The following is a 23,256-nucleotide window of genomic DNA, read 5'->3' on the forward strand; positions in this document are numbered from 1 at the left end:
AAGCATTGCTGAGATATAAGCTCATTTCCTGTAACTCTAGTGCCCCGCTCATGGTCGAAGGTCACCAAATTTATTGTGTGTCCTCAGAATGGGGTCACAAGTCCATATACAAAGTTTGGTTTCTACACTTAAAAGCATTTCAATCAGGAGAGACTTTGTTGCAGATATGCAAAGATTTATTGTACATATGCATAATATGAAATACAGTACAGTCTTTGGAGATTAGACTCCATCGTTATGAAATTCTATTTTTTTAAAGGGGTAGAAAACCAAAAGATAATCCCCCCAAAACATGACGAGAACTGGTGAAAGGAACATACATACTTTAATGGGCCGCAATGGATCTGTATAGTGATTCAGGCCGTGTAGTTTAATTCAGGCCCCAAAATAAAAGGCAAATAAATATCGGCAATTGAGGCCAGTATTGGCAATTCTGGCTAGCAAAAGAAAAGAAAAAAAAATCCTTTTTTTTTTTAATTACCCTCAGCACAGCGTCCGGGTTTGGCTATTCTTACCTCGGCACAGCGTCCAGGTTTGGCTATTCTTACCTCGGCACAGCGTCCGGGTTTGGCTATTCTTATCTCGGCACAGCATCCGGGTTTGATCAGTGATCATGACAAATACACCACCAGTTATATGCAAGCTTACCAGAAATTATGGCTTTAGAGATTTCTGGTTTGCGAGGACGTCGTTGACATTGGGACGAATGTAAGAGGAGTAGGCAGAGAATGACCATCTACCAAGTTGTTGTAGAGACGTACATGAGATACCTTGATTTGCCACCGTATTAGCAGCCCCTATCCTGAATGAATGACCCGAATAATGCTGAGGTGAAATGTTATATATGATAAGGACTAGCTTTAAATGATGGCTAAACCAAGATTTGACAGGGGGAAATTCCTGTGAGTAAGAAATAATGGTGCGGGGGAGCTAGTCTGAGGCCTTAGCAATAAGTATTTCATCATGGACTTGAAAGGGCAGAAGAGTGTATCCGTTCGAGCAACAATGATGGAGCAAGCGCCTCCACATTTAGAATGCTTAAGTTTTAAACAATAATGATGAGAATGAAAAGCCAGATCAGAAAATGTGGGTAGCACTTTATAATAACTACACATAATTCATCATTTATTAAGCATTAGTTACCTATTAGTTAATGGTTTGTTCATCATTATTCATTTTTTGTTCATACATAATTCATCATCAGTAAAGCATTTGCTCACACAGTTATGAATGGTTTGTTCATAGTAAATAAGCCTATCTAGAAAAATATGTTTGTAAGTACATGATTTATACTTAATAAATAATGAAACAACCATTTATAAATGAAATCATTCATCGTCATATAATGACAGTCATCATTTGTAAAGCATTGCTCCTATGTTAATTCTCATAAATGAAGCATTTGTATACACACTCATAAATGGTTTGTTCATAGTAAATATGGCTAGAAGTTTGACACTTAATAAGTATTGCGAAAACCATTGGTAAATTTCATAATTTTCCCTTTATAAACTATTTACAAACTATTAGTAATTTCTTTGTTTATCATTTGTAAAGCATAGTTCCTACATTCATTCTAATCAGTAAAGCATTTGTAAATACAGTTAGTAAATGGTTGGTCCATAGTAAGTAAGCCCATGTAAAACGTTTGAGTTGATGTTTTTAATAATTCATAAATGATGCATTAATCATTTGTAAATTAAGTCATTTTACCATTATTAACTAGCTACTCAGGAATGTATAAGGTCAGTTAAAACTAGGAAGTTAATGATTAACAGACTATCTAGACCTACATTTGTTCATGCCTTAAATAAAATGTTATGATTTAGAAATAGGCCTAAACTAATAGCTGGGGTGTTAAAACATCTGTTACAAATACTTACCAATAATTTAATCCATTACTAATTCAGGAGTTACTGATGATTAGTTAAGTATATTGTGTGAGCCCATCTAAAGTGAGCACTTTCTATGCTTTACAAAGCATTTATAAATGAGTTGCAAAGGCTAACAGAACCTGGACACACACATGTATTGTTCTATTTGGGCACGCCTTCAGAAATATGCCTACGGATCGTTAGTGTGTTAATGCATCTTTAACAAGCACTTACCAAAACATCAATTCATGATTAACTCATGAGTTACTACTCATTAGTTGACTACATGGCGTGAGCCCATCTAAAGTGAGGACTTGCTATGCTTTACAAAGCATTTATAAATGAGTTGCAAAGGCTAGCAGATGCAAAGAGACACATGTAAAAAATGTATTTGTAACCCTTATTATGATGTAGTAAGAATGTACATTTATGAAATAGCTCATAGTAGTGTTATGTAGTTGATATCAGTGTGAATTTGGACCAGAACCAGAAGAAAACTAGATTGTTAAGAGCCAGAGAATTGAACATTAATAAAGAGACTAGGAAACCAGGATACAGTTTGAGAAGTGTATTAATACACACAGAAACATGGCATACATACAGATAAACACAGGTATGAAAAATAACAACTAAAATAATAAAGTGCACACATAACAGAAACCCTTTTCAGTTCTATGAGCTCAATTGTTCCTTGATGACAAGAGTTCAGAGATATTCAACGTTGGGGCCCATTTGGGTTTGGTTTCTGTTTGTCCTACCACCATGAAGGAATCCAGGGCAATCCATCTAAGTTCAGATTCTCCATTCTGTAGCTCGCCACCCAGCCAACTGAACTGGGAATCTCTAAACCCTGGAAGTGTCTGGGATCTGAAGAGTCGATGTGATCCAATATCCCTCTGTGGATTGGACCTCACCTGTGTAGCGTTTCTCAAATCTCCACCTCCTCCACCTGTAGATAAGGCCAAACCATTTCTCTCAATTACTATTCAGTAATAAAATCAATTGCTTAGGCTACATTGAAAATAAAATGAGGTAATATTTCATTTAATCCATATTGAAATATCTAAATCTCTATTCAGTTGTAAAACCATTCTTAAATGTCTTCTCTTAGGTATCAAAAGTATCTAGATCCCTTTCAGGTATCAAAAGTACATTAATAATTAACAGGCAACCTTCATACAAAAAAATTCTATATTTTACACTAATATCTGCAATATACGGAGTGTAATCGGCTGCCTATGATCAGGAGTAGAAGGATGAGCTTTAGAGATGCCTTTCAGAATTAGTTTAATTGCCTGATTAGAAAATAGACTTGGGAATGAAGGATCGTAACACTTGATGTTAAACTGAATTCCCGCGAGCAAACTGCGAATATACTGCGGCTTAAAATGCCGAGTATTGGTACAATAACAAATGAATGCAGAAATACTGTTAATGAGAACAGGTTTAAGTGGTACATCAATGGAAACACACAAAAAAAGCGAATGTACACCAAGCAAATCATACGTTTTTAAAGTGGAAACAGCTAAGCCCTTCCTCATATAATACCTGTAGGGGGTTTGGAATCAGTGGAGAGCTAACTCTTGAAGAGAGGGAAGTATAACTGGTACTGGGCTGGCTGCCGGGCAGAGGTTCTGAAAGGTCTGAAAATTAAACGGGAGAGAGCATCAGCCAAATTGTTATGATGACCAGGGACGTGATGGGCAGTGATGATGAAATTGTGAATGACAGCTGCCCAAGTGATGCTTCTCATGAAAGGCATGATGTTTTTACAAGAAGAGCGCCCTCTATTGATTATGCTGACGACTGCTTGATTGTCGCAAAGAACTGTGATGCGTTTGCGCTTCCATTGACAGCCCCAGACGTGACATGCTACGGCAATAGGGTAAATCTTGTGTAAGGCTGAAGAATCGAACGGAGAGAAAGAGGGAGGCCAATGGCCGGCGAACCACTGGCCTTGAAAAGAAAAACACGGAGGGGGCAGCATCTGTGAAAAACTGCATAGAGTCAGAGGAGTGCACCCTGATGTGAAGGTAGAGGCGTTCAGACAGCACTCTGACTCCCTGCTGAACAATGTGGTCCAGGGCTTTGTTGGCCCGACACAGAGAGTCCTCGCTGACCGACGGATCACACTGAGCACAGCGCTGCACGAACCCAGGGAATTTCGTCGTAGAAGAAGGAAACACCATTCAAGTGAGCGAGAAGCCGAGACCAGAAGCACAGATCGGAACGGCAGCCGTCATCCAGGGAGATGAGGTCCTGCAAATTAGAAACGGAGGACGCCATCTCCAGTAAACAGGAGATGAAAGAACACCCCTGAGGAATGACGTGCATGGCGAAGTTCAAATGCCCGAGTAGGGAGAGCAGCCATTTAGTTACGTTAGCTGCAGCAGAAAAAGAAGTAAATGCGATATCGAAGTCTCTTAGCACCCAGGAGTGAGGCAGACAGACTGGGGTGTGTAAATTACCATCAGATTAGTCGTCTATCCATACAGCTATCATTACGTGACAAACTTAATTATGGGTCAGCCCAGTGCTGTTAACCGTGGATAAACAATCATACTAAAAAAAACCTTAATGAGCATGTTGTGTTATCAATACATTAGGTCTCTGCTGCATTAATATATAGAAATATTACATATTGTACCTTTAAAACATATACCAACAGTGACTGGAATAGGGCAATAACAACACAAAGTGTTGACTTATTAAATTAAAGCGATGGAAATGTACATCATGCCTAGTTCAGAGTTTCTGTTAAAAACATTTTGCAGCGGCGGCCCACCGCTGGACCAAGTGGACTTTGGGGTCAAGTATACTCTGGTCTGGCCCAGAATCGGATGTAAAAGCCCCCGTCTGAATTTTTCCTTCACACAGATACAAATTTGATCCACAATTTATTTGGTCCATAAAAATCTATCAGGATGCAAAAATTAAAGTGTTAGATGCTCAATGTTTCTTTGATTAGGACCACCAGACAACCCCCTCCCCCCCTCTTAATATGTCTCCCCCCCAAAGGCCAATTCTGAGCACAGAAAAATCCTAAAGATGACAAATACACAAAAAAGACAAGAGAAATAAATTCGTTAAAACTGAGACAGTCCCTTGAAAAACGGACCCATAGATCATTTGTACAAGCAGTAATAACTACCCATATTAACGTTTTGCCAAAGTGGCCCACTGTTCCTGCTGCTTCCTTCAAAATATTATAAATTGTCATGAAATCGTAGTGACACAATTGTAGTTGGCATGCACATTGTGACAGGCACCATGTCTCCACAGGAAAACTTTGTCATCATCTGTTTTATCTTTAAAAGATACATTTTCTTTGTTTGTTCATCTCAATTTGTCTTTTTTCTTTTATGATTCTAGTACCCAAAAGTTAAATTCTGAAGTGCAATTTGTATTTGAAAATAATCAATACCTGGCTCTTGTGTATCAATATGTACTATATATATATATATATATATATATATATATATATATATATATATATATATATACTATGCTGTATCCATTAATACAATTTATTTATATAGCACTTTTCAAGGTACTCAAATACACTGCACAATAAAGCACATTAAAAGCAAGTAAACAGATAAATTTGACCCATTTTCTATATCAGAAAATTGGTTTTCTTTCAACCTAATTTTCAAAGAAAAGTAATGTGGATGGTTCTCTACAACTCTCTTCACAAGTACAATAAATGATCAGTTCCCTACTTTAATTGACTTAGGTTGTTTTATTAAATTTAATAGCATTTAGAGAGAAATAAATTGATGAAAGGACGTTGAAAAAAGTGACAAAAATGTCGAAAAAAGCTTCAAAAACATAAAAAGGCACAGAAAAGAACTAGACAAGACAATAACTGGGGGCCTGGGTGGCCTAGTGGTAGAGCGAGCGTCCATATAAAGAGGCTCAGTCCTTGACATAGAAGTTGCGGGTTCGATTCTGACCTGCGGCACTTTCCTGCATATCATTCATTCCGCCTCTCTCTCCCCTTTCATTTCTAAGCTGTCCTGTCACTGAAGGCCTAAATGCCAGAAAAAAAAATCTGGTTACACTTTACTTGAAGGTATGGTAAGGTCATTAACGTGTCATAAATGCTTATGACATAACGCTTGTTTTAGTAAGTGTCATTCATTTTTTGTCATGACAAGTTATGGTTAGGGTTAGAGTTCATGTGTTCATGAGGAGGAATGACAAAAATGTCAAAAAAAGATGACCAAAACCTTGGAAAGAAGTTTTAATTTTAGATTTTGACCCAGAAAAAACAAAAAGTTGCATGGTTGACGGGAAGACAAGGGTTAACATTATATATGTATTGCCACAATAAATATCGCCATACTATGCTGTATCCATTAATGAAATTTATTTATATAGCATTTTTCAAAGTACTCAAATACACTACACAATAAAGCACATTAAAATTAAGTAAACAGATAAATTTGACCCATTTTCTATATCAGAAAATTGGTTATCTTTCAAACAAATTTTCAAAGAAAAGTAATGTGGATGGTTTTCTACAACTCTCTTCACAAGTACAATAAATGATCAGTTCCCTACTTTCATTGACTTAGGTTGTTTTATTAAATTTAATAGCATTTAGAGAGAAATACATTGATGAAAGGACGTTGGAAGAAGTGACAAAAATGTCGAAAAAAGCTTCAAAACCTTAAAAAGGCGCAGAAAAAAATGACAGAAATCTGAAAAAGTGACAAAAACTGTGTGCCTGGGTGGCCTAGTGGTAGAGCGAGCGCCCATATAAAGAGGCTCAGTCCTTGACATAGAAGTTGTGGCTTCGATTCCGACCTGCGGCAATTTACAGCATATTATTCATTCCGCCTCTCTCTCCCCTTTCATTTCTAAGCTGTCCTGTCACTAAAGGCCTAAATGCCAGAAAAAAAAATCTGGTTACACTTTACTTGAAGGTATGGTAAGGTCATGAACGTGTCATAAACATTATAAACAAGTCATAAACGCTTATGACATAACGCTTGTTTTAGTAAGTGTCATTCATTTTTTGTCATGACAAGTTATGGTTAGGGTTAGAGTTCATGTGTTCATGAGGAGGAGTGACAAAAGTGTCAAAAAAAGATGACCAAAACCTTGGAAAGAAGTTTGAATTTTAGATTTTGACCAAGAAAAAACACAAAGTTTTACGGTTGATGGGAAGACAAGGGTTAACATTAGTTTACATTTTACCAAAGACAAGACTTTTACATAGGCTACGTATTTTAGTCATTTGCAAACCAAACATTAAAGGGTTAAAGATTGGTTGGCAGGTCAGAAAGTATAATGACAAAAAAATGCGCAACATCATGGGTACACTTCTCATATCAAACCTGCTCTCTACTATTTCAAAGAAAGAACCAAAGGAAAAGTTGAGTAGAGATGCAAGGTGAGGTGTGCAGGTACTGACAGCTTTCTGCCTGGTCTGTTTAGAACCAGAATAACACACTTTAAGGATCCTCACGTATGTGTAAAGGATTAAACTGAGAGGACCAAAGACGAAAAGACAAGTGTTAATGAGTCCATAAATGTTGTTCACTGTTGTGTCAGAGCAGGCCAGTTTGACAACATAATAGTTGTTACAGTACACTTTGTTAATTATGTTCCCACACAGCTGTAAAGAGGAACTTAAAAATATCGGGACAGCAACTCCAATCAATGGGACTAACCATGTTACAGCAATAATCATGGCAACCTTGTTATATGTCATACGTGTGTTATATTGCAGAGAATAACAGATAGCAAGATATCTGTCATAAGACATGATGGATAAGTTAATAAATTGTATAGCGGCATAAGTATACAAACAATACATCTGCAGGAAACAGAAGGGAGCAGAAACAGTGTGAATGTCAGAGAGGATCTGAACCAGAAGGAATGGAAACAACCCTGTACTACCAAACAGTTCATTTACAAACAGGCTGCACAGAAAAAGGTACATAGGTTCATGTAAGCTTCTGTTCATACAGATAACCACAATCACTAAAAGATTGGCACAAATAATTACAGCATAAAAACACATAATAATCAGGAAAAAAAAGTATTTAAAGAGCCCAATATTAAAGTATGCACCAAAAGTGAAATATGAAACCTGTGTAGAGTTTATCATAATTAGAGTTTGGTTCACAACACAACCTTTCAAGTTTGCACAGGATGAACAATTGAACAAATGTTACATTTTGTAGGAGATATGCAGAAATCATACTAGTTTAAATGTCACATTTAAACTTATTCTGGACTCACTGCATTAACATACATGCAATATTCAGCCTGAAGACAGTAAAGACATCAATTCTTACAATAACACAGATTCTCAAAACTTAACATTTACCTTATTTAACAGTTTATGACATTGCATGAATATTTACATTCATCAGTTGTCTAGCTGCAGTCATGCTGTGACTGCTTTGCAACTGAGATAAAACTCTGTGTCTGCTTCTTTTAAATCTTTTCAAGTCAGAGGATGTGAACATCAGCAGTCTGGCCTCATTACCACGTGACACATCTAACTGACCTCTTAACTTCTACTCTTAGCATGTTAAAAAACAACATAGGTCAGTAAAACAAAATATAAGCAAACATGAATTGATTCTTTCTTTCCCATTTCACATGGCTGTAGTTGTTAATCAAATAGTCAATCAACAGAAAATGTATGGCAACTATTTATGATAACCAAGAAATCATTAAAGTAAACCCATGGAGGGCGAAGGGAGAACAAGGGAGGAAAAATAGGTGCGCTGGAACAGACGACTCAGTGGGTCTCGGGAACTGAGGGCAGCTAGGCTCAGGGACCGGGGGCTGCGGGCAGCGGCAAAGGCGCAACCCCTCTGGCAGCTGACTGGGACGGCAAAGACTCTCTGGAGGCCGGCAATGATGCTGATGCCGAAGACTGACTCCCTCTGGAGGCTGGACAGGCGAGGATCAACTCTACTGGAGCCAGACGAAGGGTCAGCTGGGCCAGGGTCCAGCAACAAGGCAACTGGAACATGAGTCGGCCAAGCCGCCAACAGAACACGGGGAGCAGGAGTCGGCTGGGCTGCCGACAGAACACGGGGAGCAGGAGACGGCCGGGCCGGCGACAATGGCGCAGTCTCTGGGTCGCCATACACCGGCAAAGCCTCTGGGGCGCCGGACATTGGCAAAGACTCTGGGAAGATGGTCAGCGAAGTCACTGGGAAACTGGATGGCAACGAGAGCTCTGAGATGCTGAACAGCACGGGCTCTGGGCAGCTGCACAGCACGGGCTCTTGGGCTCTGGGCCGCTGGACAGCGAGGACTCTGGGAGGCGGGTCAGTGACGAAAAGTCTGGAACACTCTCCAGCTCAGAAGCAGGGTGACTTGACTGACTGCTGAGGGTTAACAGACTTGGAGACAGTATGGCGAAATTCATGCTCCGTTGACTCCCAGTGAAGCTCCATAAGGTGTTTGGCCAAAGCTGGGTCCTTTTCATGCAACACACGGAAAAACTTAATGATATTCTCAGACTCATCAGACTCCAAGGGGTGAAAATGCGGCTTAAACTTGGGGAGCTGGAGCTGCTGCTTGGGAACAGCATACTCATGGCAAGCAAGCTGTAGTGGAGACTGACTGCTAGCAGGTTGGTGTGGAGGCGGGCTGCTAACAGGCTGGCGTGGAGACTGGGTGTTGGCAGACTGGAGGATGGACTGGCACAACGAGGACCCCCCAGCTCAAGTCGGGTTCCCAGAAACCGGTCTGGGGCAGGAGCAGTGTATCTAGCCAGAGAACCTGACTCCTGCTACCGCTCCACTCCTGCCATCCACCGGACCAGACAACCACCACTGGACCCCACAACTAGCCGGCCTACTGTCTTCCTTTGACTTACCCGCTCCTTCCCGGAACACACTGGACTTGTTCTCCACCCTGGCAACCTGGACTTGCTTTTCCTCTCGGAAACCTAAAGTACCTTAAAGTACTTGGGTACTTTAAATAAGCCCTGTTAAATCTGCATTTGGGTTCCATTCACCATTCAAACCTAACACCTTTGGGGACATGGTGCCTGTCATAATGTGCATGCCAACTACAGTTGTGTCACTATGATTTCATGACATTTTATAATATTTTGAAGGAAGCGGCAGCAACATTTTTAAACATTAACATTTTAAAACAGTGGGCCACTGTGGCAAAACGTAAATATGGGTAGTTATTACTGCTTGTACAAATGATCTATGGGTCTGTTTTTCAAGGGATGGTCTCGGTTTTAACGATTTTATTTCTTCTGTCTTTTTTGTGTATTTGTCATAAGTAAACACTACTTGTGACAAAAACAACAGTTCGAAAAAATATATTGACATGCGAAATAATCGTCCCTGGTGTGCAATGGTCTTTAATCTCACCTCTGATATTTTTGATTAAGAGCTACTCTCTGGCGAAGCCACAAACCAGAAATGTAAGACTCAAACTATGATGTCATCAGGTTACTAAGCTGCTTCATAGACAATGAATGTGAAACTAATTTTGTAGAATAAAAAAAAACCAAATGAGGTTTATTCTATGTTAGCATTTTATTTCTGAAACAGAAACTCTACCCGTTACCTCTGAACATCCCCCTGGGTGATCTCAGTGTCATCTTTCAAATATTTCTCAATTCATTGTTTTTCTCCAGACATTATATCAGATGACATCACAAATTTGAGTTTTTAGATTTTGGAGAGAGTTGTTCATGTTCACTGACATTTTTAACACACATGTATGAATTCCCAAATTGCCCATAGTTCCCCTTTTGCTATAATTCAATGTACCAGACAGTTCTTGCTCCCATAAGTTTATTCATATGTGAACTTTTAAGGATAGCACTGTTTAAGTGCATTTCTTTGTAAAGCATGCAGTAAATGGTCATTCTATAATACTTTCTGGTTATGATACATCTTAAAATCTCATACATCTCAAATAGGGATCTTCAGTGAATGGATTGGACAATGCTGTAAAATGTCAGCAGAAAAAATTATATATTTATTGCGTGTAAAAGTAGTTGATGCAATTGCACTTTTACATAGCCCTTTTTGTTTTTGTACATTCAAAACCCCATTTACTAAAGAGGAAGTTGTGAACATATATTGGATAGTAATAGTAATTACTGTCAAATAATGTTTATAAAGTAAATCCCATGCACTTATAAGAAAAGTCTGTAGATATATTGGTGTTGCTTGTTATTACTGTCAAATGAAGTTTATATAAAATAAACATGTATGTACATATAATGGAGAGTTGCTTGTTATTACTGTCAAATAATGTTTATATAAAGTAAACCCCCTACTTCAATGAGGAAAAGTCTGTAGATATACCAGATAGTTGCTTTTAAGTTACTATAAAACAATGTTTATATAAAGTAACCTCATATATTAATAGTAAAGGTATGTAGATATATTGGAGAGTTGCTTCTAAATTACTATAAAACTATGTTTATATAAAGTAAACCCCGTACAATAATGGTAAAAGTATATATATATATATATATATATATATATATATATATATATATATATATATATATATATATATATATATATATATATATTGGATAGTTGTTTGTAATTACTATAAAGAACAGTTTATATAAAGTAAGCCCCCATACAATAATGAGGTACAGTCTGTAGATATATTGGATAGTTGCTTGTTATTACGGGCAAATAATGTTTATATAAAGTGAACACCCATACAATAATGGTAAACCTATGTGTATATATTGGATATTTGCTTGTATATATAAAGTAAACCTTGTATATTAATGGTAAAGGTATGTAAATATATTGGAGAGTTGCCTTTTATAACTATAAATGAATGTTTATTTAAAGTAAACAACATACATTAATGGTAAAAGTATGTAGATATATTGGAGAGTTGCTTGTAAATACTCTCAAATATTGTTTATATAAAGTAATGACTATTATTACAATGTTTCTGGAAGGTATTATCCCATTATCTTCTCTTTTTTGTACAGTAAAAAAAACAGTATTAAACAGGAATTTACCGTAAATAGATTGGATAATCATAAAATAAATGCCTAAAGGAGGGTATTTGAAAGTCATTTTACATAATTTTTATGTGTTTTACATCCAAGAATCTGTACTTTAACAGGGAGTTCTTGTGGATGGATTGAATAATCTTGTGAATTTACCAAAGAAAACCGTATGAAAACAGCAGTTTTCATTTAAATTATGTAATTTTAAGGTATTTCTGCAATATTTCTTAGTTTTGATAAAGATTTATACAGTTGTTTAACATTCTAGAAATGTTTTAGAACAAGAATTTGTTTTAATTCTACAATAGTTAGACTGTAAAAATACAGAAAATATTTACAGGAAATTTCTGTATTTAAAAAAAGAATTTTTCTGTAAAATAATGTAAGGTTTTTTACTGTAATTAACTACAAGCCAGGCGAAATGGGAAAGAAAGAATCAATCCACGTTTGCTAATATGTTGTTTTACTGACCAATGTTTTTATTTTTAATATGCTTAGAGTAGAAGTTCAGACGTCAGTTAGATGTGTCCTGTGGTAATGAGACCAGACTGCTGATGTTCACACCCTCTGACTTGAAGAGTTTAAAAGAAGCAGACGCAGAGTTTCATCTCAGTTGCAAAGCAGTCACAGCATGACTGCAGCTAGACAGCTGATGAATGTAAATATTCATGCAATGTCATAAACTGTTAAATAAGGTAAATGGTAAGTTTGGAGAATCTGTGTTATTGTAAGAATTGATGTCTTTACTGTCTGCAGGCTGAATATTGCATGTATGTTAATGCAGTGAGTCCAGAATGAGCATAAATGTGACATTTAAACTAGTTTGATGATGCATATCTCCTACAAAATGTAACATTGTCAATTGTTCATCCTGTGCAAAATTTAAATGTGTTGTGAACCAAACTCTAATTATGATAAACTCTACACAAGTTTCATATTTCACTTTTGGTGGATACTTTAATATTGGGCTCTTTAAATACTTATTTTTCCTGATTATTATGTGTCTTTATGCTGTAATAATTTGTGCCAATCTATTGCTGATTGTGGTTATCTGTATGAACAGAAGCTTACATGAACCTATGTACCTTTTCCTGTGCAGCCTGTTTATAAATGAACTGTTTGGTAGTACAGGGTTGTTTCCATTCCTTCTGGTTCAGATCCTCTCTGACATTCACACTGTTTCTGCTCCCTTTTGTTTCCTGCAGATTTTCTGTGTGTATGCATATGCAGCTGTACAATTTCATAATTTATCTGTCATGTCTTATGACAGATATCTTGCTATCTGTTATCCTCTGCAATATAACACACAAATGACATCCATCAAGGTTGGCGTGCTTATTGCTCTAACATGGATATACCCATTTGTTGGAGTTGCTGTCACAACATCTTTAAGTGCTCCTTTACAGCTGTGTGGAAACATCATTAACACAATTTACTGTGATAACTACTCTATTGTTAAACTGGCCTGCTCTGAAACTAGAGTCAATAACATTTATGGACTCTTTATCACTTGTCTTGTAGTCTTTGGTCCTCTCATTTTAATCCTTTACACGTACATCAGGATCCTTAAAGTGTGTTTTTCTGGTTCTAAACAGACCAGACAGAAAGCTCTCAGTACCTGCACACCTCACCTCGCTTCTCTACTCAACTTTTCTTTTGGTTCTTTCTTTCAAATATTACAGAGCAGGTTTGATATGAGCAGTGTACCCATGATGTTGCGAAATCTTTTGTCATTATACTTTCTGACCTGCCAACCAATCTTTAACCCTTTAATGTATGGACTTCAAATGTCTAAAATACGTAGCTTATGTAAAAGTCTTGTCTTTGGTAAAACGTAAACTAATGCTTAAGAGCCCCCTGTCGGTGCATTATTTGGAAAATGATGTAGAAACTAAAAATAATGGCCATCTGTGAGAGGTTGAGTTGTGAGAACCAGTGGAGAAACAGGTAGGTGTTATTGGCAAGTGACCGGCTAATGATACCTCACCTTTCACCATCGCAGCCCCCCTCTGGAACTCCATACCCATACACATCTGGAACTGAACTGACCTGGACACATTAAAATGACTTATCAAAGCCTAACACTTTAGATACGCCTTAACCCTGTAATACAATAAAATGTCACCTGCTGTTATTTGCTGGTTTTACTGTTTTTGTCTTTATTTTAAAGTGTCTGAGTACCTTGAAAAGCGCTATATAAATAAAATGTATTATTATTGTTAATGCAAGGGCGGGGGGGAAATGGATACAGCATAGCATGCCAATGTTTTTTGTGGTAATACCAAATTGATACACAGAAGCCAGGTATAGATTATTGATGACAAAGTTTTCCTTTGTGGACATAATGTGCATGCCAACTACAGTTGTGTGACACACTATTTCTTGCATCCAGAAACATTTGTATGTACCAAATAAATGGTGGAAACAAATTTTTATCTGTGTGAAGGAAAACAGAAAATTCAGGAGGAGGGCTTTTACATCCGATTCTGGGCCGGAGCAGAGTATACTTGACCTCAGAGGCGCGGGAAGTCATTTTCAGCAGGGGGTGCTGGGGCTCTATGTCTAAAGATACTATGTTACACAGGCTCTGTATTCTGCAGACCACTCACCCGCCCCTCCCCTCCATGAAGTACAGCTGAGCTGACAGTGTACAAACTATATCCCAACATAGGGCCTTCTGCACAGCGAACTCTGATGAAAAAAGTAGGCCTACCTAAATCTGTGTGAATGCGTGCATACAAACTAAAATGTTATTTATATAGTGGCACATTCTAAAACGCTTAACATGAACCTTACCTAAACAATGATCAGTGATCGCCAAACTTCTCTCTCATATTGCTCCTAATAACCACTGAAAACTGTAAAAAAAATCAAACCCAAAGTCCAATTATTATGGACGTTATCTGACATTAAGCGTTTCTGCTTCACATTTTCAGCAGGTCAGAGGAGCGGCTGTGGGTTGATTTTCCACGGTTCTCATGGGCTTTATAAGTCCTTACGTGGAAAAGCTTAACGTGGTTTAATGTACCTAAACAACGATCAGTGATCACCAAATTTCTGACAGTTTTCAGTGGTTATGAGGAGCAATATGAGAGAAAAATTTGGTAATCGATCGTTGTTTAGGTACATTAAACCATGTTAAGCTTTTTCACGTTAAGCATTTTAGAATGTCCCCTCGATGCACCAGGATCGGTTTTCTAGATGACAGTGTATGTTTATTTTAAAACAACCACAAGTAGATTAAGTGTTCATAAACCGCATAATGGCAAAAAAAGGCCTAAGTGCCACAAAGTAACTATGCAACATCTTTTTTCCGACAGTATGTGACAAATTCTAAAAAGTTATAGACTATTTGTTTCTTTATAATAGGCATACATAAATCACAATCATACTAGGCTAAATATAGGCTAACATCTGGGCCTGCAGGGAGGCAGAAAAAAAAGACATGGAGATGTAAGACACCGTGGCCCTCATTTATGAAACAAATGTATGACATAAAACAAGCGCAAAACCAGCGTGCCGTCATTTTCACGTAAAGCTCGGCATTTATCAATATAAATCTCACGTCAAGTTTAAACTTGTGTACGCACGTTTTCGAGTCAGTGTGGACTTGCGGTGCAACATATCAATTTAAGAGGAAAAGAAGTCATCAGTTGATCACTTATTGGCAATGGCAGATCTGGCTCTTTTAGAGACCTCTATGCACCGGTTCAACATTGCATATACAGGATACATGGCAATGCACAACATTTTAATTTATTCTTCAGATTTTTGTTTCTCTTTTAAAGTGTAGTTAATGGCCAGAAGTGAACGATTTATGTCTGCCATTGACCGACATATTTCAGCTTGTTTTACCAGCCCCTCTGCTGTCAGGAGACAGGGTCGGGATGGTGGTCCAGCACGGGGGGCGGAGGACACGTGCTTTCCCTCACAGCTCAAGGTTGCCTGGCTCTGACTCATGAAAAAAACATGAGTAAAATAAAAGACACTGCTCCCCATGTTCTGTCGGTGGCTTGGACGACTCATGTTCCAGTTGCCTTGTTGCAGGTTCCAGTTGCCTTGTTGCAGGTTCCAGTTGCCTTGTTGCCGGACCCTGGTGCAGCGGCCCAGAGCCCTCCTTACCGTCCAGTTTCCCAGAGTCTTCGCTGACCAACCTCCCAGAGTCTTCACTGACCATCCTCGGCGCCATTGTCGGCGGCCCGGCCGACTCCCACTCCCCGTATTCTGTCGGCGGCTTGGCCGACTCATGTTCCAATTGCCTTGTTGCTGGTTCCAGTTACCTTGTTGCTGGACCCTGGCCCAGCCACCAGTGACACTCAGCCTTCGCCAGCCTGCCCGGCCTCCAGAGGGGCTCCGCTTTCGCTGTCCTGCTCGGCCTCCAGAGGAAGTCAGTCTTCGCCGTCTGCCCGCAGCCCCCCGGTCATTGAGCCCCGCTGTCCTCAGTTCCCAAGCCCCACCGTTGCCTGTTCTTCTTGGGGGAATTACTAGAATTGTTGGGGCTTTGTAAATTATAGAGTGTGGTCTATACCTACTCTATCTGTAAAGTGTCTCGAGATAACTCTTGATTTGATTTGATACTATGAATAAAATTTAATTGAATTGTTCCAGCTCACCTATTTTTCCATTCTTGTTCTCTGTTCGCCCTCCATGGGTTGACTTTAATGATTTCTTGGTTATCATGAATAGTTGTCAATTTTCTGTCGATTGACTATTTGATTAACTACAGCCATGTGAAATGGGAAAGAAAGAATCAATTCATGTTTGCTTATATTTTGTTTTACTAACCAATGTTGTTTTTTAATATGCTTAGAGTAGAAGTTCAGACGTCAGTTAGATGTGTCACGTGGTAATGAGGCCAGACTGCTGATGTTCACACCCTCTGACTTGAAGAGTTTAAAAGAAGCAGACACAGAGTTTCATCTCAGTTGTGAAGCAGTCACAGCATGACTGCAGCTAGACAGCTGATGAATGTAAGTATTCTTGCAATGTCATAAACTGTTAAATGGTAAGTTTGGAGAATAAGAATTGATGTTGTTACTGTCTGCAGACTGAATACTGCTTGTGTGTTAATGCAGTGAGTCCAGAATGAGCATAAATGTGACATTTAAACTAGTTTGATTTCTGCTAATCTCCTACAAAATGTAACATTGTCAACTGTTCATCCTGTGCAAACTTGAAAGGTTGTGTTGTGATCCAAACTCTAATTATGATAAACTCTACACAGGTTTCATATTTCACTTTTGGTGCATACTTTAATATTGGGCTTTTTAAATACTTATTTTTCCTGATTATTATGTGTTTTTATGCTGTAATAATTTGTGCCAATCTGTTGCTGATTGTGGTTATCTGTAAGAACAGAAGCTTACATGAACCTATGTACCTTTTTCTGTGCAGCCTGTTTGTAAATGAACTGTATGGTAGTACAGGGTTGTTTCCATTCCTTCTGGTTCAGATCCTCTCTGACATTCACACTATTTATGCTCCCTTCTGTTTCCTGCAGATTTATTGTTTGTATACTTATGCAGCTATACAATTTATTAATTTATCCATCATGTCTTATGACAGATATCTTGCTATCTGTTATCCTCTGCAATATAACACACGTATGACATATAAAAAGGTTGCCATGCTTATTGCTGTAACATGGTTAGTCCCATTGATTGGAGTTGCTGTCACAATATCTTTGAGTGTTCCTTTACAGCTGTGTGGGAACATCATTAACAAAGTTTACTGTGATAACTACTTGGTTGTCAAACTGGCCTGCTCTGACACCAGAGTCAATAACATTTATGGACTCTGTTATACTGTCATCTCCATCATCATTCCTCTACTTTTAATCCTTTACACTTACATTAAAATCTTTAAAGTGTGTTATTCTGGTTCTAAACAGACCAGACAGAAAGCTGTCAGTACCTGCACACCTCACCTCGCTTCTCTGCTCAACTTTTCTTTTAGTTGTTTATTTGAAATAGTACAGAGCAGGTTTGATATGAGCAATGTACCCATTATGTTGCGTATTATTTTGTCATTATACTTTCTGACCTGCCAACCAATTTTTAACCCTTTAATGTTTGGTTTGCAAATGACTAAAATACGTAGCTTATGTAAAAGTCTTTTCTTTGGTAAAATGTAAACTAATGTTAAAGAGTGTCTTGTTGGTTGATGACCCCCATAAATCAAGTTGTAGGAAAATGATGTAGAAGTAAAACTAACAGTCTTCTGCGACAAATGTAGTTATGAGAACCAGTGGAGAACTGGGCAGGTGTTTTGGCGAGTGACCGGCTAATGATACCTTACCTTTCACTGTCGGCTGTGATGGTGAAAGGTAAGGTATCATTAGCCAGTCATACTTCTGGAACTCCCTACCCATACACATCTGTAACTGAACTGAGCTGGACACATGCTAATTACGTATCAAAGCCTAACACTTTTGAAAATGTCACCTGCTGTTATTTGCTGGTTTTACTGTTTTACTTGCTTTTAATGTGCTTCATGGGAAAGTGTCTTTGAGTAACTTGGAAAGCGCTATATAAATAAAATGTATTATTATAATAATTATTAATATTATTATTAATGCTAGTGGTGGGGGGGAATCAATACAGCATAGTATCCCAATATTTTCTGTAGCAATACCATATTGATACACAGAAGCCAGGTATCGATTATTTTTAATTACAAATTGCACTTGAGAATTTAACTTTTGGGTACTAGAATAATAAAAGAAAAATTGAAGTGAGATGAACAAACAAAGAAAATGTATCTTTTAACGCGAGACACTACAGGTGAATAGGGTACAATTTTAAAATAATAGATATTACAATGAAACTTCCTCAGTTGATTACTTTCACAAGTATAAAAAAATGTATTACAAGTTTTTGAAATTTTTATGTTTAATTATGCAAATTAGGCATTATCTCATTAAATATGCGCAATTTTGCATATATTTTCAGTAGATAGATCTGAACATATGATAAAGCCAGGTGCAAAATTTATTTTTCATTTTGTTTACACACAAGATGAAAACAAAATTTCAAAGGGATTTCAGGATATCTGCTTTCATTACCTAGGAAATCAAAATATACTGTTCATAGCCTTTTTTCGCCATACAATTTTCGCCATATTGTTTTGATTAAAATGTCACATAAATCAGGCCAGGAATGATTTATTAACAAATACCTCTGTAAATATCTTCAGGATACTGCTAAGTGTATAACTGGAAAGGTGGGTGTACATAGGTGCTACATAGACTGTGATGTTTATACTGGAGAATGACAAAAAACTCATTTTGAGAAAACAGCATTTAAAGATTTCAATAAGGAAATTTAATAAATTCTATTGGATTCTATTGGATAAAATTGCTCAAAAACAGAATAAATGCTCAGGCCCTTAGTAATAATAATATAGATTATTTCAAGCTCATGAAAATTAACATGGCAGGAATATAAGACCCTGTTTACACGATGATGCTCGCGGGTGAAAACGAAAAAATATTTTATCGGATGTGCCTTTCGTTTATACGGCGACGGCGTTTTTGGGGCTTAAAAACGCAAAAAAGTGAAACCACCTTCCAGAGTGGAAATCTTAAAAATGCTCCACCCTCTCGCGTTACCGCCTAAAGGGTAAAAACGCAAAAGTCTGAAGACAGCGGTGTGGAGAGAGATGAGAAAAAGGCGTCCAGATAGTCTGTTGTTATGGAGTAGGCTACAGAAATTATAGGCTCCTGTTATCTAAAAGATTTTCAATGTAATGGCTCAATATTTAAATGATTTCGACAATGTGGATAAGGTTGTTATAGTATGATGACCATATGTAGGCTATTCATTTGAGCCAGAGTAGGCGACAACGTTACGGATGGAGAGAAAGAGAGAGAGCGAGTGGCAGCGGGCAGTGGTCAGCGGACAGCGGCCAGCATGCAGCGGAGGGTCAGAGGAGGGTCTGCTTCAGCCTCCTCTGCCCGCTGCCTCTCGCTCTCAAGCAGCGGCTGAAGGGCTGCGAGGCTCAGAATATTGGTAGTGCTCCCGTGGGTGCTGTGCTGTGGCTTATCACGGTCGACTGTGTCGGTCATCATCAGACAAACATGCAACTCCACCTCCTCGTCTTTCCAGACAAGCTTTTGTTGTTCGCTTCAACATGTTTTGGTTTTGTGCTACTAAGGAGAGAACAGTAGAAGGAAGGTTCTACGTGTTGTGTGGCAGTGCCACCTAGCCGCCTGGCGTGCATACAACATCGAATTTCACACACTTTTGCGTCACCATATGCATACAGATTTTCCCCCCAAAACTCACGTCTAAACGCGGAATAAAAAGTGAGAACGCAATGCCACGTTTGTGTTTTCTCTTCAGATCGTTTCCGTCTAAACGTAGCCTAAGGCCTACAACTGCAGTAACTCAATGAATTATAACATTGGAGTATCATGCACAAAGTTGCCGACAAAATCCATGCTAGACAGTTGTATGGACAAAGAACAAGACCAACAGTAGATGTCACAGCTTTCTAAAGTCTAATCGTTCCAGCACCATATGTATTTTAGCTGTGCTTAGACTCTTGCGCCTATGTTTTACACTGACAGTTATGATGGCCTCAGCTTTCAAGATCATGAGCATATTAGTTTCTCTCATTTAATTGACCATCACAACTGTGCTCTGAAGCCACAACTTCTCCATAACAGAAAGCATGGCAGAGGCACCTTCGTTGAAGGTGGAGATTCTCATGGTTATGTATGTTCTGTTTCCTGTTTTATTTTGAAGTCTGTCTTTTCTCCCTGGTCATGTCTAGTCTGGCCCACCTTTTTTGATTGTTCTGACCTGTTTCCCAGCCCTAGTGTCACCTGTCCCTTGTTACCTCATTACGCTGTGTTTTTAGTCTCTGTGCTGTCTTTGTCTGTTACTATTCTGTTTTTCGTGTTTTGTCAAGTGGTGTACTGTGTGTCCCTGCTTGTTCCTGGCTTCCTTGCTTCCTGGCCTGCATGCTTTTTGGACTACCTGTTTGTAAGTTTAACAGAATGATCCAACAACAGACAAAGACAGCACAGAGACTAAATACACAGGGTAATGAGGTAACAAGGGACAGGTGACACTAGGGCTGGGGAACAGGTGAAATACATCAGGGCTAGGCAGAACAATCAAAAAAGGTGGGAAAACACAAGGCAGGAAGTAAAACCAGACATGACCAGGGAGAAAAGACAGACTTCAAAATAAAACAGGAAACAAAACATACACAACCATGACAAAGATGGCCATACTTGCTGCTGCCTCAAGCTTACTTTTCCCCACAAAACAGTCCCTTCAGTCAGCTGATGGTGAAGCTAAATAGCCAGGCTCCCATCAGCACTGGTTCATAACAACACAACAGAACAAAACTAATTATGAATTATTCAAAAGATCATTCAAAAGACCAATATTTAGAACATTGGAGAAAGCAAACAAAGTAGACTAAATTGTTATTTGACAGAGTATCTTCACACTGTCAGAGATACGAAGAAGAGCGGATCCTGACTAAATACAGGCTCAGTGACCACCAACTGGGTCAGACAGAGATGCACTTCCTCCTCCACTGGGAAAAAACTAATCTTCACTAAGAGAATTACACCTTGGAAAAATAGCCCAAAAAATAAAACTTCCCAAAGTTAACACCAGAAAAGAAGCTCCGCCAAGAGAGGGAACAGCAGCTCCACTGACAGCTAAATATGTATCTGCCTGCCACAGCCTGACTCACAACCACTTTAGGATTCCTATATATTTAATATATGACATGTATGCTATGAATTTCTGTAAACTGCTTAGAGAGAGAGAGAGAGAGAGAGAGTTTCCATACCTGTTACTCTCCTTTGGTGTCTCTGATACGTGTTTATATTTTTATTTATTTTTTTATTTTACCTTTATTTAAAAATCTCTCTTTTTCAAGAGTGTCCTGGCCAAGACAGGCAGCAGTACAACCACACATAAGTAAAACTGAAACAGCAAATCCCTCAAAGTCAACCAGAATCCTAAACAATCAGGCAAAACATCTACAGCCAGGTGTGGCTGCCTCCAAGTAAATCAACATCCTCTTAAAAGCGACCAATGAGACAAGCTCAGTAAGTTTCATGGATTTCTGTGACTTCCCTCAGTTCTAACCTTTGGAACAGACAGAAGGAAAAGATCCTGGGAAAGAAGATTGTAAGTCCAGGTACTAATATATTTACACTGATATAGGTCAGAAGGTAGGATGGAAGGAGACATAAAATAGCCTTATATACGAAGATATGCCAGTGTTGAAGTCTCTGTGTTGATAAAGACGGCCATCCAACTTGTTCATACAGTTCACAATGGTGATTGAGGCCTTTCATACCAGTGATGAACCTCAGAGATCCATGGTATACAGTGTCCAGTGCATGTAAACTTTGAGATGAAGCATGCATGTATAAAACATCACCATAGTCAAGTACAGACACAAAAGTGGCAGCGACCAGCCTCTTTCTAGATTCGAACGAAAGGCAGGATTTGATTCTGAAATAAAACCTAGTTTAAGTTTTTCTTTTTGCTAGCTGCTGAATATGAAGGGTAAAAGAAGGAGATTCATCAATTAAAATACCAAAATATCTGTACTTAGAAACATCCAATTTCCGTACCCTGGGAAGTGAGGATTGAAGGCAGAGTTAATTTAGATTTCGAATTTCAAAAAAGCATGACTTTAGTTTTTTCTGCATTTAAAACAAGTTTTAAATCATAAAGATTCTGTTGTAGCATGTTAAAAGCAAGTTGTTACTGGGAGAGAGCCTGGTCTGCGGTCGGTGCTGAGCAATACAGTACAGTGTCATCAGCATGAAAATGAAATTTTACATTAGACACGTTATGATCAATGTTATTGATATAGAGGATGAATAGCAGTGGCCCCAAGACTGACACTGAGGCACGCCTTTTGTTATTTTGAGATAGCGAGAAGTGCTGCCCTCCGCCTGCACACACTGAGTTATGTCTGTAAGGTAATTAACAAGCCAGCCAGTTTGTTCACAAAGCCCAGCCCTATACAGTCTATGTTTAAGCATTATGTGGTCCACTGTATCAAATGCCTTTGAAAGGTCAATAAAAAGGGCTGCACAATGCTGCTTATTGTCCATGGATTCAACAAAGTCATTTAAAACCTTAAGAGCTGCCGACGTTGTACTATGTCCTTTCTAAAACCAGATTGGAAGTCAGACAACACATTATAACTGTTAAAACATTATTTAACTGATCACTGACACGGGATTCTAGTACCTTGACCAGGACAGACAGTTTAGAGATTGGTCTGTAGTTATTTAAGATGGAAGGGTCACCACGTTTTAGCAGGGGAACCACAAAGGCTGATTTCCAGATGGGAGGAATGACATTTGTGTTCAAACACAGATTAAAAATATTAGTTAAGGGCACA

The 23,256-nt window shown here is 38.4% G+C and overlaps 3 protein-coding genes and 1 long non-coding RNA gene across 4 annotated transcripts; 2 read left to right on the forward strand and 2 right to left on the reverse strand.

Moving 5' to 3' along the window:
- Positions 1-1,362: 1,362 nt before the first annotated feature.
- Positions 1,363-12,159, reverse strand: LOC116057910. The gene is made up of 3 exons (XR_004106899.2): positions 12,148-12,159; positions 2,784-2,788; positions 1,363-1,444 (listed from the first exon to the last, which is right to left on the reverse strand). It is a non-coding gene; the product is annotated as an uncharacterized LOC116057910 (long non-coding RNA).
- On the reverse strand, positions 7,069-7,995 carry LOC116057904 (olfactory receptor 52D1-like). Its single transcript, XM_036001662.1, has one exon. It carries the CDS (start codon positions 7,993-7,995, stop codon positions 7,069-7,071), a length of 927 nt encoding a protein of 308 aa, XP_035857555.1.
- A 617-nt stretch (positions 12,160-12,776) lies between the features above and the next one.
- Positions 12,777-16,353, forward strand: LOC116057873 (olfactory receptor 11A1-like). The gene is made up of 2 exons (XM_031310458.1): positions 12,777-13,692; positions 16,142-16,353. The coding sequence occupies exons 1-2, from the start codon at positions 12,777-12,779 to the stop codon at positions 16,351-16,353; spliced, it is 1,128 nt and encodes a 375-aa protein (XP_031166318.1).
- Positions 16,354-16,923: 570 nt separating this feature from the next.
- On the forward strand, positions 16,924-17,998 carry LOC116057874 (olfactory receptor 11A1-like). The gene has a single exon (XM_036001108.1). The coding sequence runs from the start codon at positions 17,072-17,074 to the stop codon at positions 17,996-17,998; it is 927 nt and encodes a 308-aa protein (XP_035857001.1). The 5' UTR covers positions 16,924-17,071.
- Positions 17,999-23,256: the final 5,258 nt, after the last annotated feature.

Source organism: Sander lucioperca, chromosome 5 (assembly GCF_008315115.2).
Source record: "Sander lucioperca isolate FBNREF2018 chromosome 5, SLUC_FBN_1.2, whole genome shotgun sequence".
Classification (NCBI taxonomy): Eukaryota; Metazoa; Chordata; class Actinopteri; order Perciformes; family Percidae; genus Sander; species Sander lucioperca.